The 21,393-nt window shown below is 46.3% G+C and overlaps 2 protein-coding genes across 2 annotated transcripts; one reads left to right on the forward strand and one right to left on the reverse strand.

Moving 5' to 3' along the window:
• Positions 1-419: 419 nt before the first annotated feature.
• LOC116997970 (potassium channel subfamily K member 16-like) lies at positions 420-10,291 on the reverse strand. The gene is made up of 5 exons (XM_033063243.1): positions 10,052-10,291; positions 7,972-8,092; positions 6,097-6,263; positions 4,371-4,539; positions 420-1,346 (listed from the first exon to the last, which is right to left on the reverse strand). Exons 1-5 carry the CDS (start codon positions 10,244-10,246, stop codon positions 988-990), a joined length of 1,011 nt encoding a protein of 336 aa, XP_032919134.1. The 5' UTR covers positions 10,247-10,291; the 3' UTR covers positions 420-987.
• Positions 10,292-16,003: 5,712 nt separating this feature from the next.
• LOC116997339 (inositol 1,4,5-trisphosphate receptor-interacting protein-like 1) lies at positions 16,004-17,446 on the forward strand. Its single transcript, XM_033061888.2, has one exon. It carries the CDS (start codon positions 16,004-16,006, stop codon positions 17,444-17,446), a length of 1,443 nt encoding a protein of 480 aa, XP_032917779.2.
• Positions 17,447-21,393: the final 3,947 nt, after the last annotated feature.

Consider the following 21,393-nt stretch of genomic DNA (forward strand, 5'->3'; position numbering starts at 1 on the left):
CCTCAGGGTTGGGTTTTCATGCATTCTTGGCACACAGAAAGGCTGTGACACATAGATCCACCCTTTGAAGGTCAGTCTTCACCCAGAGCTGGCCTGCAGGCCAGACAGCACATCTGAAAAGCCATGCCTAGATCTGACATCCTTTTTTTTTTACCTTGTTGAAGGTTTAGACACAACTCACCCTTGGAAAGCAACAGCACCATAGGATCATTGCTAAATGGCTTCATAGCTCCTAAAGAATCAAAACATAGCAGCAAGGACTCCTCCCTTCAAACTGATCTCTGTTCTTATGAAAAACTTACAGAATAAAATGGTAATAAAAATTGAATTAAAGACATGGGTTTATGTGTTCTTTGTAAACAGCATCAGAAAGGTTTTTCAGAGCCACAGGCATGAAAGCTGAAATTGCCTTTATTCATCTTAGTATAAAACAGGAAGAGGTAGAATCAATGATTTCTAGCATGCTAACCTTTTCATAACCCTGGCCATTAGATTCTTCTAGTGCCTCTGAACTGAGCTCAGGTCTTGTCATTTAAACATGCCTTTCAGACCATAACACCTTATCCAATATGATGGCTCAAGTCAGGCATCTATTAAGTTATACACCCTTATTTCTTCTTCCAAAAGTGCTATGCAATGCCCCAGAAAAACTTGTGCATGTCAGTTCCTGGAAGGGACATGTTGTCTTGCAAGCTGCAAAATCCAAACAGAGCTCAGCAAGCTCTTCCATGCCCCTCCTCTGCATTTCTGTGAAAGCACCTTAAAAACACCTTGCAAAGCAAGTGCACTGCTCAGGCTGTTAGCACAACCTAGCTGCAAACTGAGGAGCAAATTTCTTACCATTAATATTTAGGCTTTGTTTAACTGTAAGTGTTGAGTTCTAAAAGGTCATATCTCAGCAAAAGGTAGGAGAAATTTTACTTCTATGGGAAATAAAATTATTTCTTTAGAATGATTAACTAGCAATTCTCCAATGAAGAATTCAATTCATAACTCACACGTTATGGCATTAGTTTTGCTATTAGAAAACACTTTTTTTTCATTTTCTGTGTGTTCAGAATCTGCTGTTAATGACTCCATTTTATGTGCATCCCCTCCAGCACGTGGTGGTAGCCGTTCTTCTTCTGGAATAAATTGAACAGGCCAGCATCTTCTTTGCTGGCTTTCTAGTTTGTCCTTACTCACCTTTCCAATTTGCTGGAGATCCTTGACAATTATTTTTTCAGTATCTTCTAGTACTGTTGTCAATAAATTAAACAGCAGAGCAATCCAGGCAAGGCCAAAAAGAATCCAAATGGCCACAAGCACTCGATAGTAGGAAAAGTATTTCCTGTCAGACTGTTTGCCTGAAGATAAGGGGGGAGAAAGAGGGAGAAAATTAACAAGTTAAAATTGCCTTGCTAGTGTAAAGTGGAACAGCCTAATGAATTCATCATTATGTTTTATATTGAGTACTTTAAGGTGACTTTTTCACTGCAGTGGAGACTCTCAGCTCCATAGCATTAGGTTAAGTCTGGGCAATTCTCTTACTGCTGCAATAAACTGATATATGCAATAAACATGATACAAATACACTGGCCTGTCAAATGACACACTGGAATTGAAGTGAATCATTCTGTGAGTCTGTATTTCTGTGATTAAGGTGAATTACTATCAGAGCAGGTTATTTTTTCCCCCTTACTGCATATCAATCCCAGTTCAACTGCTGCAGTACAGGTAAATGAAATAATGTGGGAAGTAGTGTTAAATTGTATTGGAATTATCTTGGAATTATACCCAAACTCCCAAAGCACAAAAAGCAGAGCACAGTGGGCCCCTATAACCACACAACCATTATTATCTGGGTAATTGTAATTCCCTGTATTTCTATAGAGTGTGATTATAACCTAATAAATATTTCCTTTAAATTACAGATATACCTGTGATCGTACAAAGAGAATGGCTGCAATTCCTACTTCGCTGTTGAACGGCTTCAGGAGCTTCCTCCACTTAAAAAACCATGTGGCTGATGAGAATTCACTGACATGTGCCAAGAACAGAACTTTCTGTGTTGGAAACCAGTGGGCCAAAGCTTATTTCACACAGTCTGGTCCTCTTAGCATCAGCCAGGACCTCACATCTGCTGTTCTGCTTGGGTCACTTCGTTTGATCCTTCAGATTTCAGCAACCCACCCCCAGCCCACAGAGAGCATTTTCTTGGTCCCACACAGCATTATCATCATGGTACAGGTGATGTGGCCCTGGCATCTGCAGGAACTGCAGGTATTGGTGTCATTGCTTATGGAGTGCTTCAGGTCACTGCCAAAGGTGACTTCACTTAGCTGGTAACACCACAATGTGCATGGACAGGGAGATCACCACAAACCTCGTGGGGAACCTGCCCAGAAGGAGCCCAGGTGCTGGCAACTCTTTTCAAGTCCTGCATAGATTAATGTGCAGGATTTTTGTTGTTTGTTATCCAAAGCTGTGGAAATGGGGCAGCAGTGGGCAGGTTTGTCCTGGTGGACGGGCATCCAACAGCTGTTTCTTTTTCTGCTGTTGGCATTGAGTTGGCAAAGGGATTCTCAGCCTTGGTTCAAAGCATCTCCTTGTTGTGCTCCTATCTGGGGTTCATGGTGTAGGGTTAGCAAAGCCACAAGTAATATCTTTGTAATGTTAACCCAAAACTGGACTTGAGCAGGGAATATTCAGTTAACAACCCACAGGGAGGTTCACCCCAGAGGTATCACCTGGAGGCACGTGTATTCCCAAGAGCCAAACCCAGGCTGAGCCATCTTCCCAGCATCTCCACCTTCACCAAACAGGCTCAGCTACAAACTAAATTTGAATTACTAAAATGCAAATCAATTCAAACCTGTTCTGTTCCACCTGGCCAGCACAAAACCATTTGTCATTTGTAAGCAATTGTCAGTGCATAATTCTCAGAGCAGTCACTGATTCTGCTTGCTTCATTGTGAAGATGTGAAGCAGTAAACTTATCAACATTTTACTGCTGTTGTTAAGGCTAATTAAGATAAATACTGGCACGAAAAAATATTTCAGCTCCAGTTAAGTCATCCTAATGAAGACAAAATCATAGAGCCATGAGGCTAGTCTAATTGTTATTTGTAAATAACAATTAGAAAGTTAAAATACAATTAATTATATTTGTAAAGCAATCTGGCTGCAGAGGAGAAAAGTGCTATGGGAGTCATGGTTTTCAGGCTGTGCCTTGCTGTCATTATTATAAAACCCCTGTGATCTGGACAAGAGAAGACAATGCCATTTTGACTGTTTTTGGCACGATGGCACCAGCCCCTCCCCACCACTCTGTACAGCAGACTATTTAAAGGAATAGATTTAGAGAAATTACGTCAGCAGTGACACATCAGTGCCTGGAAAAGGTTGTGGGCTCCCTCTGCCAAAGTCATCAGCCTTATGTAAGAAATCCTCCCAACTCACAGAGAGGCTCCAAGGCCTGTCTAGCACTTCTGCAAGGCTTGAGAGCCCTGAGTTTGTTGTGTGGTGGATTTCTGACCCTCAGAAAGGTGTGTGAGGCTTCCAGATGGGGATAGTACTGGTGCAAGTATCAACTACAGTTTTCTTTGCAAATCCCCACTGAGGAGAAGTTCAGGCTGGCAAGATGATGGCAGGACAGGTTGTTGTAGAGAAATCTTGGATTCTCCATGGAGTTCAGTTGTTTTCCTGCTTCTTCTGTGGACACTGATTTGGTTCCTGGTAATTATTTTGCAGTTACTTTGGAAACTTATTCAATGGAGAGTGTATTTTGCCCAGCAGATCCACAGAAATGTTTGGAGAAGCATTCCAGCCTGCTTGAGTGCAGCTTAAGCAGTGTTTCTTCAGGGGAAATCTGGCTTAGAGGACAGAAAACCTCCAGAGGTACCCAGGAGATTAAAGAAGGCCACTTTTCAGTGATGTATGTATTTATGTATATATGTACTTTCCCATGACTGGAATTTCCACCTCTTAGTCTGCTGTGTGAAGCCATATATTCTGAAACACTCTACACTGTGAAACATTAAGTCTGAGATGGCTAAAGCAGTGATACAAACCTTGTTTTGTATGACTGTCAGAAACTATTCCCTCTTGGTAATAAAAATCCCACTTTCCCTTCCCTCACCCTTCCCTCACCAAAATGTTTGTCTTCTTTGCACCCAAAGCACCTCATTTCCTTATATTTTGATGACTTTGTGCTTTTATCAGCACATACAATCCCAGAGGAGTGAGTACTGCCCCCAGAACTGCACCAGGCAAGGACTAGGGCAAAGACTCCTGACAGATTTTTCTCTACAGCACATTCAGTCAACCCATGGGAATTACAGTCATTATCCTGGTGTTTGGATGTGTTTCCTCTCTGGAATCCACCTTACCTACTACATAATCTCCAAAGCCAATGGTGCTGAGGGTGATGAATGCAAAGTAAATTCCTTCACTGTAGGACCAGCCCTCTGTTATCTGGAAGAAGACTGATGGCAAGCACAGAAAAACCAGGATCCCCGTTGCCAGGAAGAACAAAAGGGTCAGAAATGTGATCTTCTTCTGAAAAATAAACCGGTCCAATTATAATCATGATTTGAAACACAAGTAAGCTACATATAATGGTGGCTATTCAAAGTGGGTGGCTATCTGGGATCACAAGGACTGAAGGATTTCCTCTGAGTGTTTTTCTTCTGGAAATATCTTAGTCTTGCTTAGAAGCAGGGTGAAGCCAGGTGTTATGGGTGTTGCATGTCCACAATGTCCCTAGAAGATTTGTCTTTTACCTGATTGTATCAATGACTGTGACTGTTGGAGAAATTCCTATCTAATGACATTTACCAGAGTCAAACCATTTCCACTTATCACCATGCAACTTCATTTTTAATTTTCAGGTATTTAGGGTTGGCACCTAAATTTACATTTGCCTTGTAAAAGAGTCTTTTTTAATAAAAAAGAATTGCACCATTTTTGATAATACTATCTTCAAGAGTCTAGATTATTGACTTTATTTCTCAATGCATCAATGCCACAACTTGGCTCCTACCCAGTGGATATCGTACTACAAAAAAAAATTTAACTAATGAGTTCTTGATAAAGAAGAGCCTGGACAGTGACTTTTGAACCATTCTACTTCCCAGCAGTCATGAAGGAGCTTTGACTAGAGAACAAGACTTGTTTTATGTAGGGATTTATCAGCCAGACACGCATAGTTTCTATGTATAAAATTTTCCAAATCCACAGATTGCCTGGAAATTCATGGCAGCTGCTGGATAAGTTTTCATGCCTTCATGTATTGTGTACATGCTGGAGTCTGTATCTGATTGAGCCTTATCTTCTGTTTAAGTTTGCCAGATATGACAAGAAATTCAGCAACCTGAACAGGGTTATCTGTAGCAATCATACCTTGTCCTGAAAGTGAATTACAGTAGGAGACACAGAAAAGCTATTCTCACTTCCTCAGCAGTGCTGAGAGAAGAGGAGGAGCTGCAAATAAACTGGGGCATAAACCAGACAAAAGACATTCTGTCTGCAGCTTGTTACAGGTGTCTCCTCATCTTTCAGCAATGGGGCTCAAATGGACAATTTCAGCCTGATCTTCCTTTCTGCTAAAGTTAAGGGTGGAGGGGGACTAAAGGACTGGGAAATCAGTTAGGAGGGGTAATAGACTATGCACTGAGTCAAAATCCACTGAAACATCTACACCTCACCTAATTTTTAGAGCTTTGAACAGCTCACCTTCTTTTTGCTGCCTCGAGATGAGATATTAATCACCCTTACTGGTTTTAAGGGGATGCATGCACTTCCTTAGGGTGTTGGCTCCTGAGATAAGTGCCTCAAGAAGTGGAGTGGCATGCCCACTGTCTCCACTGATTGCTGAAGGGAGCTGGATTTCTGCCATCTGGATGGGAAGACAAAATGCATCCCTTTGTCTGAGTATCTCCTCTATGGTTGACACGTCTGCTCAGCTCTGCAAGTGAGGAATGTCTCTTTTCCTGCCCTAGAACAACATCTAACCCAGCACAAGAGCAAATATAATTGAGGATACTGCAGCATAGAACTTCAGAAAAACACTAGAAATGAACATATAACTGTGTCTGGATAAGTAAAACCAATTACCTTTCTCATTCCTTTCTCGTACAGGAATTTCCCCAGCTTTTTACAGAGCAGTGAGAGCATCTTACCAACACGGTGCAGAAAAACAATGTTCAGAGGGATTCCAAAAAGAGCAAAAAACACACAAAAGATCTGTCCCCCAGCAGTTTTAGGATGTAATGTGCCATAACCTATTAAAAAAAAATATGATAGGTTAGAGGAGATATTCCAAAGAACTGGAGCAATTCATAGTCACACTCACTCCTACTCCAATCCATCCTGCTTTTGACCCTAAAAGATGCGGCTAATGCCCCTCAGCCCAAATGCACTCTTTTTTTTCCTCAGAAAAAGGCAGCAAGCAGATGAAATGGTTCACCCTGCATGTTTGGGGGAATGCAGAGAGCACTGCGTGTTCCCAGCACAGCCTTAGTGGGAACAAAAACACAATCAAGGAGTAATTATGGGAAACATGCTCTGTCCTGTGACAAATACATGGAAAGGCAAAAAATAGAAGTCTGAGGATCTGGAAGACATCAGGGCTGGAGTTCCAGGCTGTTAGAATCACAAGCAGCCATCTCCAGCTTCTTGTTGCTCTGCCTGTGTGTTAGTGACCTCCCTGGCTACATCCCAGTAAGCTGCAAGGTCCAGACACTGGCTCCAGTCCCAAGGCAGTGCAGTGTGCATTGGAATAGATGGTGCTAATTAGTCCAGACTTTGCTGGTGGGTGATTTATTCAGGCCAGAGAGGCATTTGTCTTAAAGTCCTACTAAGAGAGGATTTATCTAAGTAGTGAAACAACCCCAAACATGTCCTTTAGTCTCAAGACTCATGAGATACCCTGAGTGCAAGAGTACTGAACTTTGTGTATGTCCTTATGCTATCACTGACCCTGGGAAAATGCATTTCCCAAGCACAGATCATGTCAAGGCATCCATTACTTTGAAAATGCAACATTTTCTCTGGGGGAAAAGACAAAACAACTGAGTGATTTTTGGACTACTAGTTTCCCAAATGCACGAATTGTCTTGTGCTGCCTGTTGCAGGAATATCTCAGTTTCAAGGACGGGTCAGAACCCTCCCCTTTTACAGCAGGAGATCTCCCTGTGGGCTCAGGCAGCACCTACACAGCTCCCATGATGCTGGGACACCACTGGGGCCCTTGGGACGTGTCACACTCACAGACCAGTGAGGCAGATGTGCTTAGGGGCTGGTGGGAGTGAGGCATCAGCACCACTCTGCACAAACATGGATCTGACTTCCACTGCATGGCTGTGAAGCAGGTGCCAACAGATTGATTTTATCCTTAAGTTTGGCAGGTCTGCCCTTTTTGGGATGTACATTTGGAAGAAAGGATGAAGCAGGCAGGCTCTGTAAAGGTCAGAACAGCTTGAAGCAGCAGTGTAAAATTCCCAGCATTTGCCTTTACCCATTCCCATTTTTTTTTTCCTCCTGGCATGTTACTAATTAAATATGTGAATTAACAGCTCAAAACAGGTTATGGAGACAGTGCTCATGCCCCAGAAGGATTCACTTCTTTCCTTACATTCTTTATGCTTTACAACACTCTGAGATTTAAAGCCTGGAATAAACACTAGGAAAGTGAAGTTTATCTCCCACCCACAAATATCAGCAGAGTGAACATTATAACAGATGACCTGAACAGAAGAAACAAGTGGGAAATAATAGGAAAGGCCACAGATACTTGACAAACCAAAATAAATCATGAAGAGCTGTACAGTGGGAAGGTCTTAGGACCAAGTCCATGTTTGCTTGCCACTCATGACAATGAAGGGCTGGAGTTTTTATTCTGGAAACTGCTATCCATTCATGTCCTAATAACCAGACATAATAAGCATCACTGACACACAAGCACACAAAAATGGAAAGCGTTAGACCTACCTATTGTGGAGACAACTGTGCCTGCAAAGAAGAAGGAGTTGCTGAAATCCCAGTTGCTCTCTTCAAACTGTGACTCATTTCCAACAGGGTATACTCCATTCTGAATGGCTTCAATCAGGTTCTGGGAGAGAAAGCAAAGTTTGGTACCATCGTGACTGCTTTTCCCAAGGGCTTGCTGCAAAAATATTACAGGTTTAGCCAACTACTGCTCCTTTCCTGCAAGTACCACTCACCTCACTCCAGAGATTGTCTGACACTATTCACACCTTCACCTCCAAGGCTGGGATGCAATTATCCAGTGGTTTTGAGTAATCAACTTCTGCCCTGTTTGTGCTGACTGCTCTAGTGGATGTTTAGAGAGAAATTGTTTCTTTCAGTGGGACTGAGGACCTTGTTTCATTCAGGCCACGTAGTTTGGGAAATCATGATCCTGTGGGTGACTGGGACGTGGCAGAGCACTGGTTTAAGAGATTGGGGGGTGGCTGGTGTTGGATTTGGACTTGCACTTGAGATGGCAGTGGTGGATCCAAGATCTGATCACCCACCTGTAGGAGCAGTGGCTCTGATCCCTCCCAGGGGTGCATCAGTGAGCTGTGGCAGGGTACATATGAGATACACTGAGAATTTAATTTCCAGTCTGTATTTTGATTAGTGTCACAGCAGTAAATTCAGAGAATGTCCATTGATTTGCAAAGCCTGACATACAGACCCTTCTCTAAACTGTATGCATGAATACACATAGATAAATTTACACATTTACACACGTTTGCAAGGCTGCCTTTGAGAGGAGGTTAGAGAAACATTTGTCAGAGATGGTTTGGGTTGAGTTGAGACTGCCCTGCCACACAAGGCTTGACTAAATATTTCTTCCACACCTCTCCAGTGCTATCATTTATCACTTTATGCATTTTCAGACTCCTCCTTGGTTTTAATTCTAAGTGCTGTTATTTTTTTTCTCTCTCTTTTTTCTCCCTAAGTTAAAAGGAAATTTAAAAAGCAAACTGTATCCAGTTGTTCTTGTCTTTAGCAAACAGAGAACATTGGACTGGACATCTGGATGCAGGCTGGTTTGTACAGAAAGAGGGGAGATAAAATCCAGGACAGAGCCCTACCAGAAGCAGGACACATGCTGGAATAAATTGCACCAGCAAAATCTTCCTTCCTGCTTCTTCCCTCACTATGTTTTTTGCTGGTGTCTCAGAAAATTGAGTCTAACAAAAATAATTTGCATAGCCCTTGTACAAAGATTTCTCTGTCTTAAAAGCTCATCTTTTTTATTTATTTTTTCCTTGAAAAGCTCTTCTTTTTTCCCTTCTCCTCTACCCATAAAAAACAAGGTGAAGAGGATGCATGCAAGGGGAAAACAGGGGCTGAATTGCTAGTTGCATTTTAGAAACACTCGTTCTTCCCCACGTTTCTTTATTCTATGAACTGGCCTGGTTTTCCATGTGAAAATGCTTCCAGCATGACTTTAACTCCTCATTTTTTCCTGCATTATAGCAGATTGAGCTATGAAATACCCAAGTTGAAGAGACAGCCATATTCATCTTCATCTTCCTGTGCTATGACCAGAAATATTTTCCCCTGGTAAGGCTACCTGTTTCACTTCTGCAACATCCTCAAAAACTAAACTCTGATCATGCCACCCTCCTTGTAGTTATTTGGAGGGAGAGGTTTTTGGTATTTTTTCCCCATACAGACCTTTCCTTATTGTTCCTTTGTGCTGTGATTCTGTTGTGGTAGCCACACCTATCCATTTCAGACAGCCTCATTTTTCTTGCCATGCCACCCATTGTGTGTGAGCACAGCCCCACTAAAAGCAGAGCCAACAGGAGGCAAGACCCCAAAAACTCAGGATTTTGTGGGATGGGGATTTTTAACAGCTAGCACACACAAGGTTTTGTCCAGCTACACCAAGTTGTACTTGCCATCAGAGTGAGCTGTCTGCTCACGCTAGAGAGAGGTTTGCTGGAAGCATCCAAGTCAGAAGGGAAACAGTGAGAGCTACCTGTGTGGCAAGGATGAGTAGGAAAGAACATCTGATGGGGAAGCAGGAGGGAGAAAGGAGGGCTCCACTCACCTTCATGAACTGCTCCATCTCCGGCACCGTGAGCTGCGTGAAGTTCTGCAGAAAAGCCTCCTTCATTTGGGCAGCTGCCATTTTCTCCTGCTTCTCAGCAGTCCTCTCCAAGGCCTGGAACACAGCAGCACCCACCAGCAGGTAGACAAAATAGCCAGCCACCAGCAAAGCTGTCTGCAGCTTGCCACTGCACATGGCCTTCAGTGCGACACTGCAGGGGGACAGAGAGGTGGCAATTGTAAATCCCTCACACTCCTGGGAAGCCTCCCCCAGGCAGGAAGAGCCCTCCCAGCTCTGGTTTCCGCTGGGATCCTTCACTGGCAGGGACAGCAAGCTGCCAGATGCATTCATTGGGAAGCTGGAGGGAAACCACAATGAACCCAACCCCCCCAAGAAAAAACTTTCCATTCTCTGGGCTGCGTGCTGTTTAGGGATTTCCTCTTGACTGTGAAACTCTCCCTTGCTGAGTTCTCAGGAAAAGTGGGTCAGGATTTGAGGAGCTGGCAGGTGGCCATCTGCTGCTCAGAAGGCTCTGGGGACAGGTGAGGATAGTCTGTAAGGAGTCCACAGGGGAGTTTGCTTGGAAAACCATTGTTTGCCCACCTGTGTCTCCTGCTGAGTCCAAGAACTGGACTCCAGGGCAAGCCTTTAATGCCAGGAGCTCCTTCTGTGTTCAGGGGCAGCCTCAGGGAAATGCAGCAGGACTGTCCTTTTGGGCTTCACGTGTGTGCTTGCAGCCCTGCAGAGCCTCAACTGCTCAGTGCAAAGCCTTGGGCACACAGGCAAATGGCTGTGGGTTGCATTTGCCAAACATGAAGAGGTTCTTCTGCCAACAATCCCTCTGCAGTGTATCCAGGGGAATACATTACACTGTACTGGGTGCACAGTTAGATGGATAAAGGAGTGGCTTTGCCATCAGATCTGTGGAGTCATAAAATCATAGAATTGTTTAGGTTGGAAAAGACCCTTAAGATCATTGAGCCCAACCATTAACTCAGCACTGCCCAGCCCATCACTAACCTGTGTCCCTAACCATGTCTGATGATCTTAGAGGTGACTTTGATTCTCTGTTACCTACAGCAATGTAGCCTCTGTTGATTTCAGAAAGATGGTTCTCATGCACTGAGAAGTCACTTATATAATTGGCAGAGCTTGTTCCCATCAGCTTCAAGAAGAATTTGGGTACCACTGAGAAGAATTTGTAAGATGAGAGGGAAGATGATGATTTTGGAACAGACAGCAGACAGGTCTGAGTATGGCTGCACCATGGACATTGTTAACACTCATTAGTTTTCTTGACTTTATATTTTCCCTTTTTCATTTCGTTTGTGTACAATTTCTTTTTTATTTCTGCAGATGCTCTACTTTAACAATGAGAACACACTGAAGCAAATCACCGTTTAAGCAAGCATTTAAAATGTACCAACTATTCTGCTCTTCAAGTCTTTGTGTTTTTACTGAGTTTGAAAATACCAAGAGAAGGCAGACTCTGGGATTAGCTCTGCAGAACTGGTGTAAACAAGAAATGGCACGTGGCTTCACTCTGTCAACTGCAGGTTGTCCTTTCACATATAAATCTGTTTGACCTTAGAGGAAAACAGGAAGACTATGAATGAAAGTAAGCAGCTTCCAAAACCCTTAAATGTTTGAAGATTTTCCTTAGGGTTACGGGAAAAGGGTTTGTAGAAACAGGATGTGTCGTGTTTCCTTTAACTTCTTTTGAAGCTACACGTCAAAGGTGTGCTTCTTCCTCAATTTAAATTATTGCTCTAAAATAAGGACAACCATGGCTCCATCCTTTTGTTGTCTCTCAGTCTCCCAACCCCATGAGATAAGATAAAGCCCTTTACATGTACAAATGCAACATGTCTTCATCATTCTCAACAGACATGAAGATAATACAAGTGGATTATTTCCTCAGTTCATCTGAGGGGAAAATGGATGGAAAAAACATGGAACTCGTGGAAGATCATGAGAATTTTGATATTGATGGCAGCTGCAGTGGTTTGATTGGGTGGGTAAGATGCCAAGAAACCTCATCTTTCCTATACTGACTCCTCCAGTCTGTATATATACACTAAGTTTGGTTTCTCTCTAAGCCCTTCTCCAGGGGGCTATTTGTGTCTGCATCTCCAGAAACCTTTGGTTGCAAGGAAGTTTGGTGACCTTGGCTTTTCTCTAGCTCTGGATCAGGGAATACACATCAACTTTCCTCAGTCTGTTTCTTCATACAAAGCACCTTTAATAAACTGCTGTGTATCTTTTATAACCATTCCAGATTGTCTGGATGTGAGTGTCCCTTCACATAGCTTCTTGTTCATACTTGGGTTGGCACTTCCACAGGGAACAAGGGAGGGAAAGCACTGTTCACTGCTGGGATGTTTGCACATAAGTTGTTTTGAGGGAGGGGGAATTCACTCAGTGGAATGCTTTACTTGGAGCCATTCCTCAGAAAGGTAAGAGCATTTTCCATTAGTGGTCTTCCTCTCCTTATTTTGCCTAGATTAAAAACTGCAAAACATGCTCTTGGTGGAGGCTGCTAGAACTGTACTGCTTGTTATAGCCCCTGAGTGTCAGGGGCTTGAGACAGAGCACCATTATTGACTCAGTTTCCCCACAGGGGTCTGGGTGCTGGGTTAGCTTGACACCATTCACCCCACTTATGAAAACTGAGCACTTCCCAAGTGCTGGGAGCTGCTGCAGGTACAACACCCTCATCCAAAGGCTGATGCTGGCATCTCCCACCTGCTTCATAACCACACTGATAACCTGTCTAGATAGCTGGGAAGGTAAATGGGGTCACTGTACCTGTTGAACCAGCTGACGTTACCTTTGTACATTGGGAGATCATGAATACATCCCACCTAGGTGCAAGTTATCCTAGAAATCAAAGAAGTCATAGAATCGTTTGGAAATGGTTGGAAAAGACCTTAAAAATCATGTATGTCCAATCCCCCTGCTGTGGGCAAGGAAACCACCCACTGTGTCTGGAAGGGCCATGCTCAGGGCCTCATCCAACCTGGCCTTGAACACTGCCAGGCAAGTTAGTAGAACCCTTCTTGTTAATCAAAACTAATTACTTCTCTTATGTTCCCCAATACCTTGGGCCATATGGTCTGACAGACCTATTCAATGGCATTTATTTCTCAAGAAGGAGCTGAAGAAATGGAAATGAGGCCTCATCACTGTAGGAAGCCAATAGAACCATCTACCAAGAACTTCTCCACAAACCATAAATTGACAGGACTTCTGCTGGTCCAGTTCCCTCAGGAGTGCCCCACTGCCACACAACCTGTGGCTTGTGGTTACAGCAACAAGATCCACTGGGCTGCCCAAGGCTGTGGTGGGTTGGGGTGTAGTTTCCTCGCAAGGGGTGGTGGCAAAATGTGGCAACCATGGCACTGCAAACCTTGTGCCCAGGTGCAGTGAGGGCTGGCAGCTCCCTCAGGACCTGGGAGCTGAATGTTCTAATTCTGGTCTGTCCCACTGCCCCCATCCATGGAGCAGGGCAGACCTGGAGATTCTCAGCAGGTTCAACCAGCCCTGCTGAGTGTTCATGGAGCATGTTCATGGTGATGAGACAGGATGGGTTCAAGTCAGGAAGTCATCCTGCAGCTCAGCCAGGCAGAGCTGTGGGGACTGAGCCAGGCAGGGTCTCCTGGTGGGCTTGGCTTTTTGGGACCCATGGCTGGGTTGGGCAAGCTGGAATGGGCAACCTGCAGTCCTGCACTGGAACAAGGACTGACAGCCCTGGTTTGGGTTGGAGGTGGATCCTGGGCCGGGGAGGATAGAAGGGAAGCTCAGGTGGGCTGGTCATAGCCTTGGCAGACATGGAGACAGTGTGTCTGCTAAGGCAGTTAATTAATACTTTTTGTTCCTGAGCTAGAAGAGATCCATGACGCAGTTAAGGGACCAGAGAAGGACAAGCCATGCTTTTTTCCACCTGCATTATTTACCCAGTCCATTGCAGGGAAATCCAGGCAGTGAGACCCAGTGGTAATAGAGGGCAGGGACCATTTCCTGCCTGTAACATCATGTGCTGGGACAGGGTTTTCTTACACTGAGTCCTGCTTTTCCTCCTCCACACTCCAGTCATACCCACAGTTCAGCCATTTTCTTTTTCTGCATATGGAATCTTGATGCAGCATTATGTATTCTGTGTCATTAAGCAGATTATAGGCTGAAATAAATTCCAGTTTAATGGAAAATATTGTCAGTTTCCATGGCAATTACTTACCATGTGATTGTGGTTGTAGTTCCTGTTGTGCTTAGGATAAAACCATTAAATTATCTGTCATTTTACACTTTCTTACAGTTCTCCTATAAATATCTATTCATCATAACTGGTCAGAACATTCAATCTTCTAACGTGGGTCATTTTGGTTTTGATGCTGTGATTTTACACCAGATTATTAAACACTTAAGCTAAAGCTGGATTCAACAGAGATCCTCATACTTCCTAGTTTATTTCAGGTCTGCAAAGCCAAATTCCTGCAGATAGTTATCAGCTGTCAAGGAAATGGGCTGATATTCATAAGTGAAGAAAATCCTGAAGCTGGTCATTTGCCTTTGGTAGCTGACTAAGACCTCTGGTGTTCAGGAGGTAAAGGCTGTTGTGTCAGACAACCCAGCATGGAGAATTACCCAAGGCCTGTGTGAGTCCTGGCCCACAGCATTGGCAGAGGTGATCAGTTGAGCCCAGGAAGAAGGGAGAGGTGTGGTAAAGAGATTTTAAGGGTTTGGTTTTACTTTTCATTATCCCGCTCTGATTTGATTGGTAGCAAATTGAATATGTTTGCCCTAGGGGAGCCTGAGCAATCTTTCTGTTCTTGTCTCAACCCACAAGTTTTGGTCTTTATTTTCTCTCTCTGTCAGCCAAGGCCAACCAGCCATGAGCAGTGAGTACTGGTGCCTGAATTTGCTGCCAAAGTGAGGCACAGACACTCAACAGAGGAAGCATTTCCTCAAGGTGCCATTTATTGGCATATTTTCACAGGGTGAAAATTCCAGAGGGATTGAACTCTCTCAGAAAGGGAGGGCATTCAGTGTCCATGTGGTGACAGGACTCTGTAGTTCCAGGCTCCTTGCCATGGCCTCTTCATCTTTGGTTCTGACCCCCAGAGTGAGCTTTTGCCACTGGAGAAAGGTGCAGCAACAATTTCCAACGCTGACAAAGCTGCGTCTTCTCCAAGTCCTGTGTGTTCAGAAATGTGGCAACTCCTTCCCAGGGAGTCAAGGATGGGTGGATACTAGTCCTGAACAACAGTGAAGGAATAGAGGCCCATTGGTGGTACAACACACATGGACCCACCATAGTCAGATCTTCCACTCCACTGTGAATTCTATCGGCACGAGAGCTGCTGAAGCTGCAGCCATAACCCTTGAAAAAGCTGTCACAGAAGCCAGACCTGTAGTCCTTCCACCACTGAACCTGCAGTTTGATGAACACTTATGTGTATCAAGCCTTTAATTGCTTCAATATACTCTAGTGGCTGAGTGGGGGTGGGGATGAAGGGCAGGGCTGGCTTGGCTGGGTTGTGATGTGCTGTGACACCTGTGACATCACAGGGGACATGTCACAATGGGGGCAGCTATCAAAGCCCCAGCAGGTAACACTGGCCCAGTGTTGCTTGGGCAAGCGGTGAGTGCACACGTGGTGGGGAGGCTGGGCTGGGGACAAGGGTTGGGGCAGAAACACTGCCCCCAGGGCTGGGTTCTCCCCCTGCATGGAGGGACAGCCCCTGATGGGAGAGCCTTGGGCAGGGCACCATTCTTCTTCTGCTGCTGTTGCTGCTGCTGGGGCAGCGGGACAGGCGTTGCTGCCTGCCAGCTGTGTGGGGCCCTGTCCTTCCTGCCCTCACAGCCCTCAGCATTCCCATCCCTGCTGCCCCCACTGCTCGCTGCCTCCCTCACAGCCCCACTCAAGGCCTTCTCTCCATCTTCCTGCAGACCATGAATTCCATTGTTCTGCTTTTTGTGCTTTTGAAAAGCCTCATCCACTACCCACAGCTCGTGGGTGACGCTTGGGATGAGGAAACACGTTTCCGCATGGAAGTGCGTGCAAAAGAGCTGGAATGGGAGAGGATTCGGCTGGAGCAGGAGATGGAGCAGCTCACCCTAATGCAGAGTGGAAGTGCCTGGGGACACTTGCTGTTTTTCTTGCATCCCTGGCTCCTGGTCCTTCTCTTGGGACTGTATTTTTTCTGGATGAAAACAAGAGATGAGGCAGAGAGCAGTGATGAGGAAGATGAAGAAGATCCTGTTCTTGACAATGATCTGAGATGGTTTCTAGAGGAGCACATACAGTGGCCGGCACTTGACCTAAAGAAAGGCTGTGAGTGGACAACTGACCTAATGGACAATTATACAATTTTCTTTGGACACGTCTTATCAAACAGCTTCTACCCAGGCCTGCAACGAGCCATTGGGGTGGGCAGTGCCTTCGAAGGTTGGAGTCCACGTGAGCAGGATGTTGTCTACCAGGTGCTCATTCCCATGACTCCTCCCCAAGGCCACAGCTTCCACCTGGAGCTGGACTCTGCAGAGCAGAGGCACGTGAGGAATTTCCGTGTCCGCGTGCAGCTGGAGTGCACCTGCACCAAGGAGCAGCAGGCTGAGGGCATGCTGTGCTTCCTGCACCACCCCGAGGAGGAGCTGAGGAGCAATCAGGATCCCAGCCTCCTCGACACCCTGTGCACCGACTCCTACCTGGATGTGCAGAAAACTGCCCGCTGGTTCTACCAGCTGGTGAGAGCCATCTGGCCAGCATTGCCTCAGTCACACAACTGGCATTTAAAGCTGCTGCCCTCCAGACGCTCCTGCCAATTCCAGGTGACCAATGGCAGAGAAAGATTCAGGATTGAGATTCTGTTTGGGGTGCGGAGAGGAGGCTCAGACATCTTTGTGAGCAGCCAGCCTCAATATGCCGGAACCCCAAATACTCTGTGGCCTGAAACTTATGCTGTGGCAGAGGCTAAGTTCTTCCAGTACATTTCTAGGACGGCTCCCCCTGACAGTTTACATCTAAGGTGCCTGCAGCTCTTCACCCGTGCTCTTCTGGGCATAGGCTTTTCCACCTACACAATGAAGACCATAGTCATGCACCTCCTGAACACTGTCCCCATGTCACAGTGGAGCAGAAGGCATTTTTTGCGGCGTCTGGGGGATATCAATGTGAGCCTGCGAAGCTGCCTGGAGGAGAAACACCTTAACCACTTTGTCATAGGCAACAAGAGATTTCCTCTGCATATCAGATTGCCCCGGGACATTGCTTCAGCCGAGCCACCCAATCTCTTCCATCACCTGTCACAGTATCTGGCTGCCCACTCCCAGGCGATGAATGAGTACCAGGATCTTCAGCATCGGCTCGCAAGTATGCTGCTCAGTGGCCACTGATAGAGGTGCTCATGCACAGAGCTGTGTTTCTGTGCTCACAGACAACGGCAGAAAACCATCTCATAGTGCCGGAATAAATAGAGGAGAATGTGGCATGCAGAGAGAGAAGAGAAAACGCTGTGCAGCAGCACTCTGCCAGCAGTAGCAGCAAGAGAGTCATCTCGACAGTCTCCCCAGCACAGCATCCAGTGATGACTATGGTGTGGAGGCCCACAGACGGCAGTGGGGAAGGTGGGCACAGGGTGGGCGCGAGGCCCTGCCAGCTGGAGCAGAGAGTTCTGGAGTGCAGGTGGCACAGAGCAGCAGGCTCCCGCACCTGATGATTGAAAGACATTCCCCTTCACAGAGCTGTGCTTGTGCTGCTCACAGCTGGCAGCAGAGAGACACCTCAAAGTACAAATTTGGTGCTTTAAGCAGAAGAGGATGGTGCAAAGGCTCTGGCAAAGGTCCCACATGGGAGGATTTATTCTACCTCCTTGTATCATTTCATTTACCAAAGAAGGCACCCAGATCTCCATAAAGCCCTGCTGGATTTTCCCCACTCTGAAGAATGCACATGAAGAGAGAACATGCCGTACATGCAGGGCCAAAGTCACCAAATCCCACTTATAACATGCACTTGTTCCTGGCCTTTGAGAAGAGGCAAATTTAGAATATAAAACAAACCAAAATGTGGGACAGGAAAAGGAAAAAGAAACAGAACAAAAACAAAAATAGGAAAAATCAGTGCTGCTAGGCCGACATCACTCAATGGACAGTGCATCTCCTTCTCCCCTGCAAGGACCCCTTTAGGTCAGCATTAGAAAAACTGCCTTGGAGCTGACCTGAAATTTTGTATATATAAGAATTTAGATGTTTTTTCATAGATTGTGCATACCCATTATATACTGTAAAGAGTATAAATTATCACATATATATTGCTGTAAAGAGTACAAAAAGAGTGCATTTATGTCTGGAAAGATTTTCATAAATTAGATATATTTATAACATATATAATATAAATAGTGATATAGTATTGCCATTATATATAACTATAAAAACATTATATATATTATGCAACATATTTCTATATTATATTTATGATATTATTTTTATACACAAGTAAAGTCATATCCAGACTCACTATCATTTGTGACCCATATTAATGCTCTATAATTAGCGCATTTATAAGCAGCAACCTGGAAACTGCTTTGATTTTGATTCAATAAAATACAATATTACAGAATCTGGATTGTGCAAGACTCTATTTGTTTACCAGACATATAGTACTGGTAAAAGACACGCTGTGAATGTGGAGTCGTGAACAGACTCATTGAACTCAACCAAACTGACAGTGCCCAACTGGTTCTCATCAGAAACTGAGCCCAGCTGCCGCCAGCCCCTGTGATCACAGAATCCCAGCATGGCTTGGCTTGGAAGGGTCCTTAGAAATTGTCTTGTTCCTGCCCTGCTGCCAAGGACAGGGACACCTTCCACTAGGCCAGGATGCTCCAAGCCCCACCCAGCCTGGCCGGGAGCACTGCCAGGGACGGGGCAGCCACGGCTTCTGTGGGCAGCGTGGGCCAGGAGCTCAGCAGCCTCAGAGGCCACAATTTCCTGCACACCTGCAGCCTAAGCCCTCCCTGTGGCACTGGGAAGCCACTGGGCCTGGCGCTGTCCCTGCAGGCCCTTGCAAACAGCCCCTGTGCAGGTCTGTGCAGGCCTGGGCAGGCACTGAAAGGCTGCAGGAAGGTGTCCCTGGAGAAGCCCTGGCAGAGCCCTGGGGCCAGGAGTGCCACCATGAGGGCAGCAAGCGGGGCCTGGCACGGCCGGCGGGGCGGGAGGGCACAGGGCGGGCGCCGAGGCCCTGGCAGCTGGAGCAGGAGCTCTGCAGTGCGGGCGGCACAGAGCCGTGGGCTCCCGCAGCTCTGCATCCCTCACGGCTGAGGCAGCTGCCCAGGCACAGCCGGCTGGGGACACGCGGCCACCCCGGGGCCACCCGCAGGGGGACCCTGCTCTGGGGCCAGGCCAGGTCGCAGCAGGGAGCGCCCATGGGGCTGTGCCCGGGGAGGGAACGGCTCTGCCCAGGGACAGGGCTCTGGCAGCAGGGACAGCAGGGACAGCAGGGACAGCAGGGACAGCAGGGACAGCAGTGCCGGGCACAGGGACAGGGGGACACGTGGCTGCAGTCACTGTCAGTAGCACACAGGAACCTTCTCACTCTCTGCAACTCCCAGACAGGAGGTTGGGCTGGGGCAGGTCAGGCTCTACTCCCAGGAAACAAGGGAGAGGACACAGGGAATGGCCTCAAGTTCTGCCATGGGAGGCTTAGATTGGGTCTTAGGGAAAATTTTCTTCTTTGGAACGTTTGGCAAGCACTGGCACTGGCTGCCCATGGAATTGGCGCAATTTCATTGAGGCACTTCAGGAATGTGTTGATGAGGCACTTGGGGACATGGTTATGAGGTGGACTTGTCAGTGTCAGGTTTGTGCCCTCTGATTTGATGGCAGAATCAATGTGGGGTGGGACACCGCCCAGGTGCTGGCAGCTGGCTGAGATGACTCAAGCCATACAGATGAGCCTTCCATGTCAGTTTGCACCGGTGCTGGCAGCTGAGCCACTGGCAACAGGCAACCTTACCCTGCTGCAGAACCCTTTTAGGGTCTCACTGAGGAAGGGGAGGGGGTTTGGTGGCTCTCCCAGCTCCTGTGAGCAAGGTGAGAAAACAGAAATCCTGTTACATATCAAGGTCTTGGACTGACACATGGTAACAGAGGAAAGACAGAGGCAAAGGCAAAATTTTGAGATCCATCTGGGCAGCACCAAGATGGGTCCACTCAAATCCAGGTCACCAGCATTGAAAATGTCACAGGTTTTCCTGCAGGGGAAAAGGCTGCACACCAAAGACAGCACAAACCCCAAAGCCAAACAGTAAGGTTTGAATTTTCTGTGATTGATGGCTGAGAGAAGCTGCTGTGCAGTGCTGATGGTCTCTTCACTGCACACTCCTCCTCTTTGCTCCTCTCAGGCTCTACAAAGCCAGGTGAGGGTTTCTTCCTGCTCTTGCCTGTGCTGAGACCAAACAGCCTTGGGGTGCCCAGTGCTGTTAGCAGGAGAACTGCTGAAGGTCACTGCAAGCCACGCAGCTTTCCCCTCCAAGGCTCCAGAGACACAAGGGCACAAAGCTGTAGCCTAAGCAGGATTGCTGTAGCACTTTGTTGATCTTGTCTGTCCTCTGGCACCCCTCCTTCAGGCTGGGCAGTGTAAATCTGAGCTGCTATCACAGGGAATTCAGGGTTTGGCCAAACTGGGGCCTTGCTGCAAGCAACTGCCAAGGAAGGGCTCTCACTTGTGCTGCAGGTGCCATGGAAGGCCCCAGAGCAAGAGGGCATTTCTTGTCTGGTGGGACCCCCTCTTCACAGTCTGGCCTTGCAGCTTAGCAAAATCCACATGGACCTGCGGGGACATTCCAGCACTGACTTTCACTCCAAACCTTTCCATTTTCTCATAGGAAAATTCTGAATTTTCCTTCTGCTTGGAAGGTGATGGATGCCCTCCATTGATGTATTTGGCACAGATGTTCTCCTTACATGCAAATGCTTCCAGGCAGCCTGAAACACATCTGCCCCCTGACAACCCATTTTGTCCCACTAGATCATGAGAAGCACAGTCCAAAAGCAGCACATTTCTCTCCTGTGAGAGGAGCTGGATTCATAGCCCAAGGGCCTGACACTATGTAGATGGTCCCTGTGTCTAGCTGTGTGGGGTGGTTCCATTAGTGCAGGGAACAAACCAAATGACAAAGGAAAATGACCTGAAGTTGAGCCATGGGAGGTTTAGATTGGATCTCTAGGAAATATTCCTTCAACAAAAAGTATATTATGCTTGGGAACAGGCTGTTTAGGGACAAGGCTGAGTGCCCAGCCGGAAAGGTTTCAAAGTCATGTGGATGTGACATCTGGGGACG

Source organism: Catharus ustulatus, chromosome 6, assembly GCF_009819885.2.
Source record: "Catharus ustulatus isolate bCatUst1 chromosome 6, bCatUst1.pri.v2, whole genome shotgun sequence".
NCBI lineage: Eukaryota > Metazoa > Chordata > Aves > Passeriformes > Turdidae > Catharus > Catharus ustulatus.

Excerpts from the sequence above, each read along its gene's own strand:
- LOC116997970 (XM_033063243.1), bottom strand. The coding sequence starts at position 10,246 with ATGTGCAGTGGCAAGCTGCAGACAGCTTTGCTGGTGGCTGGCTATTTT. Across the intron at positions 8,093-10,051 it reads AGATGGAGCAGTTCATGAAG|AACCTGATTGAAGCCATTCA; the intron begins GTGAGTGGAGCC and ends TTTCTCTCCCAG. Across the intron at positions 1,347-4,370 it reads CTTTGGAGATTATGTAGTAG|GCAAACAGTCTGACAGGAAA; the intron begins GTAAGGTGGATT and ends CCTTATCTTCAG.
- LOC116997339 (XM_033061888.2), top strand. The coding sequence starts at position 16,004 with ATGAATTCCATTGTTCTGCTTTTTGTGCTTTTGAAAAGCCTCATCCAC.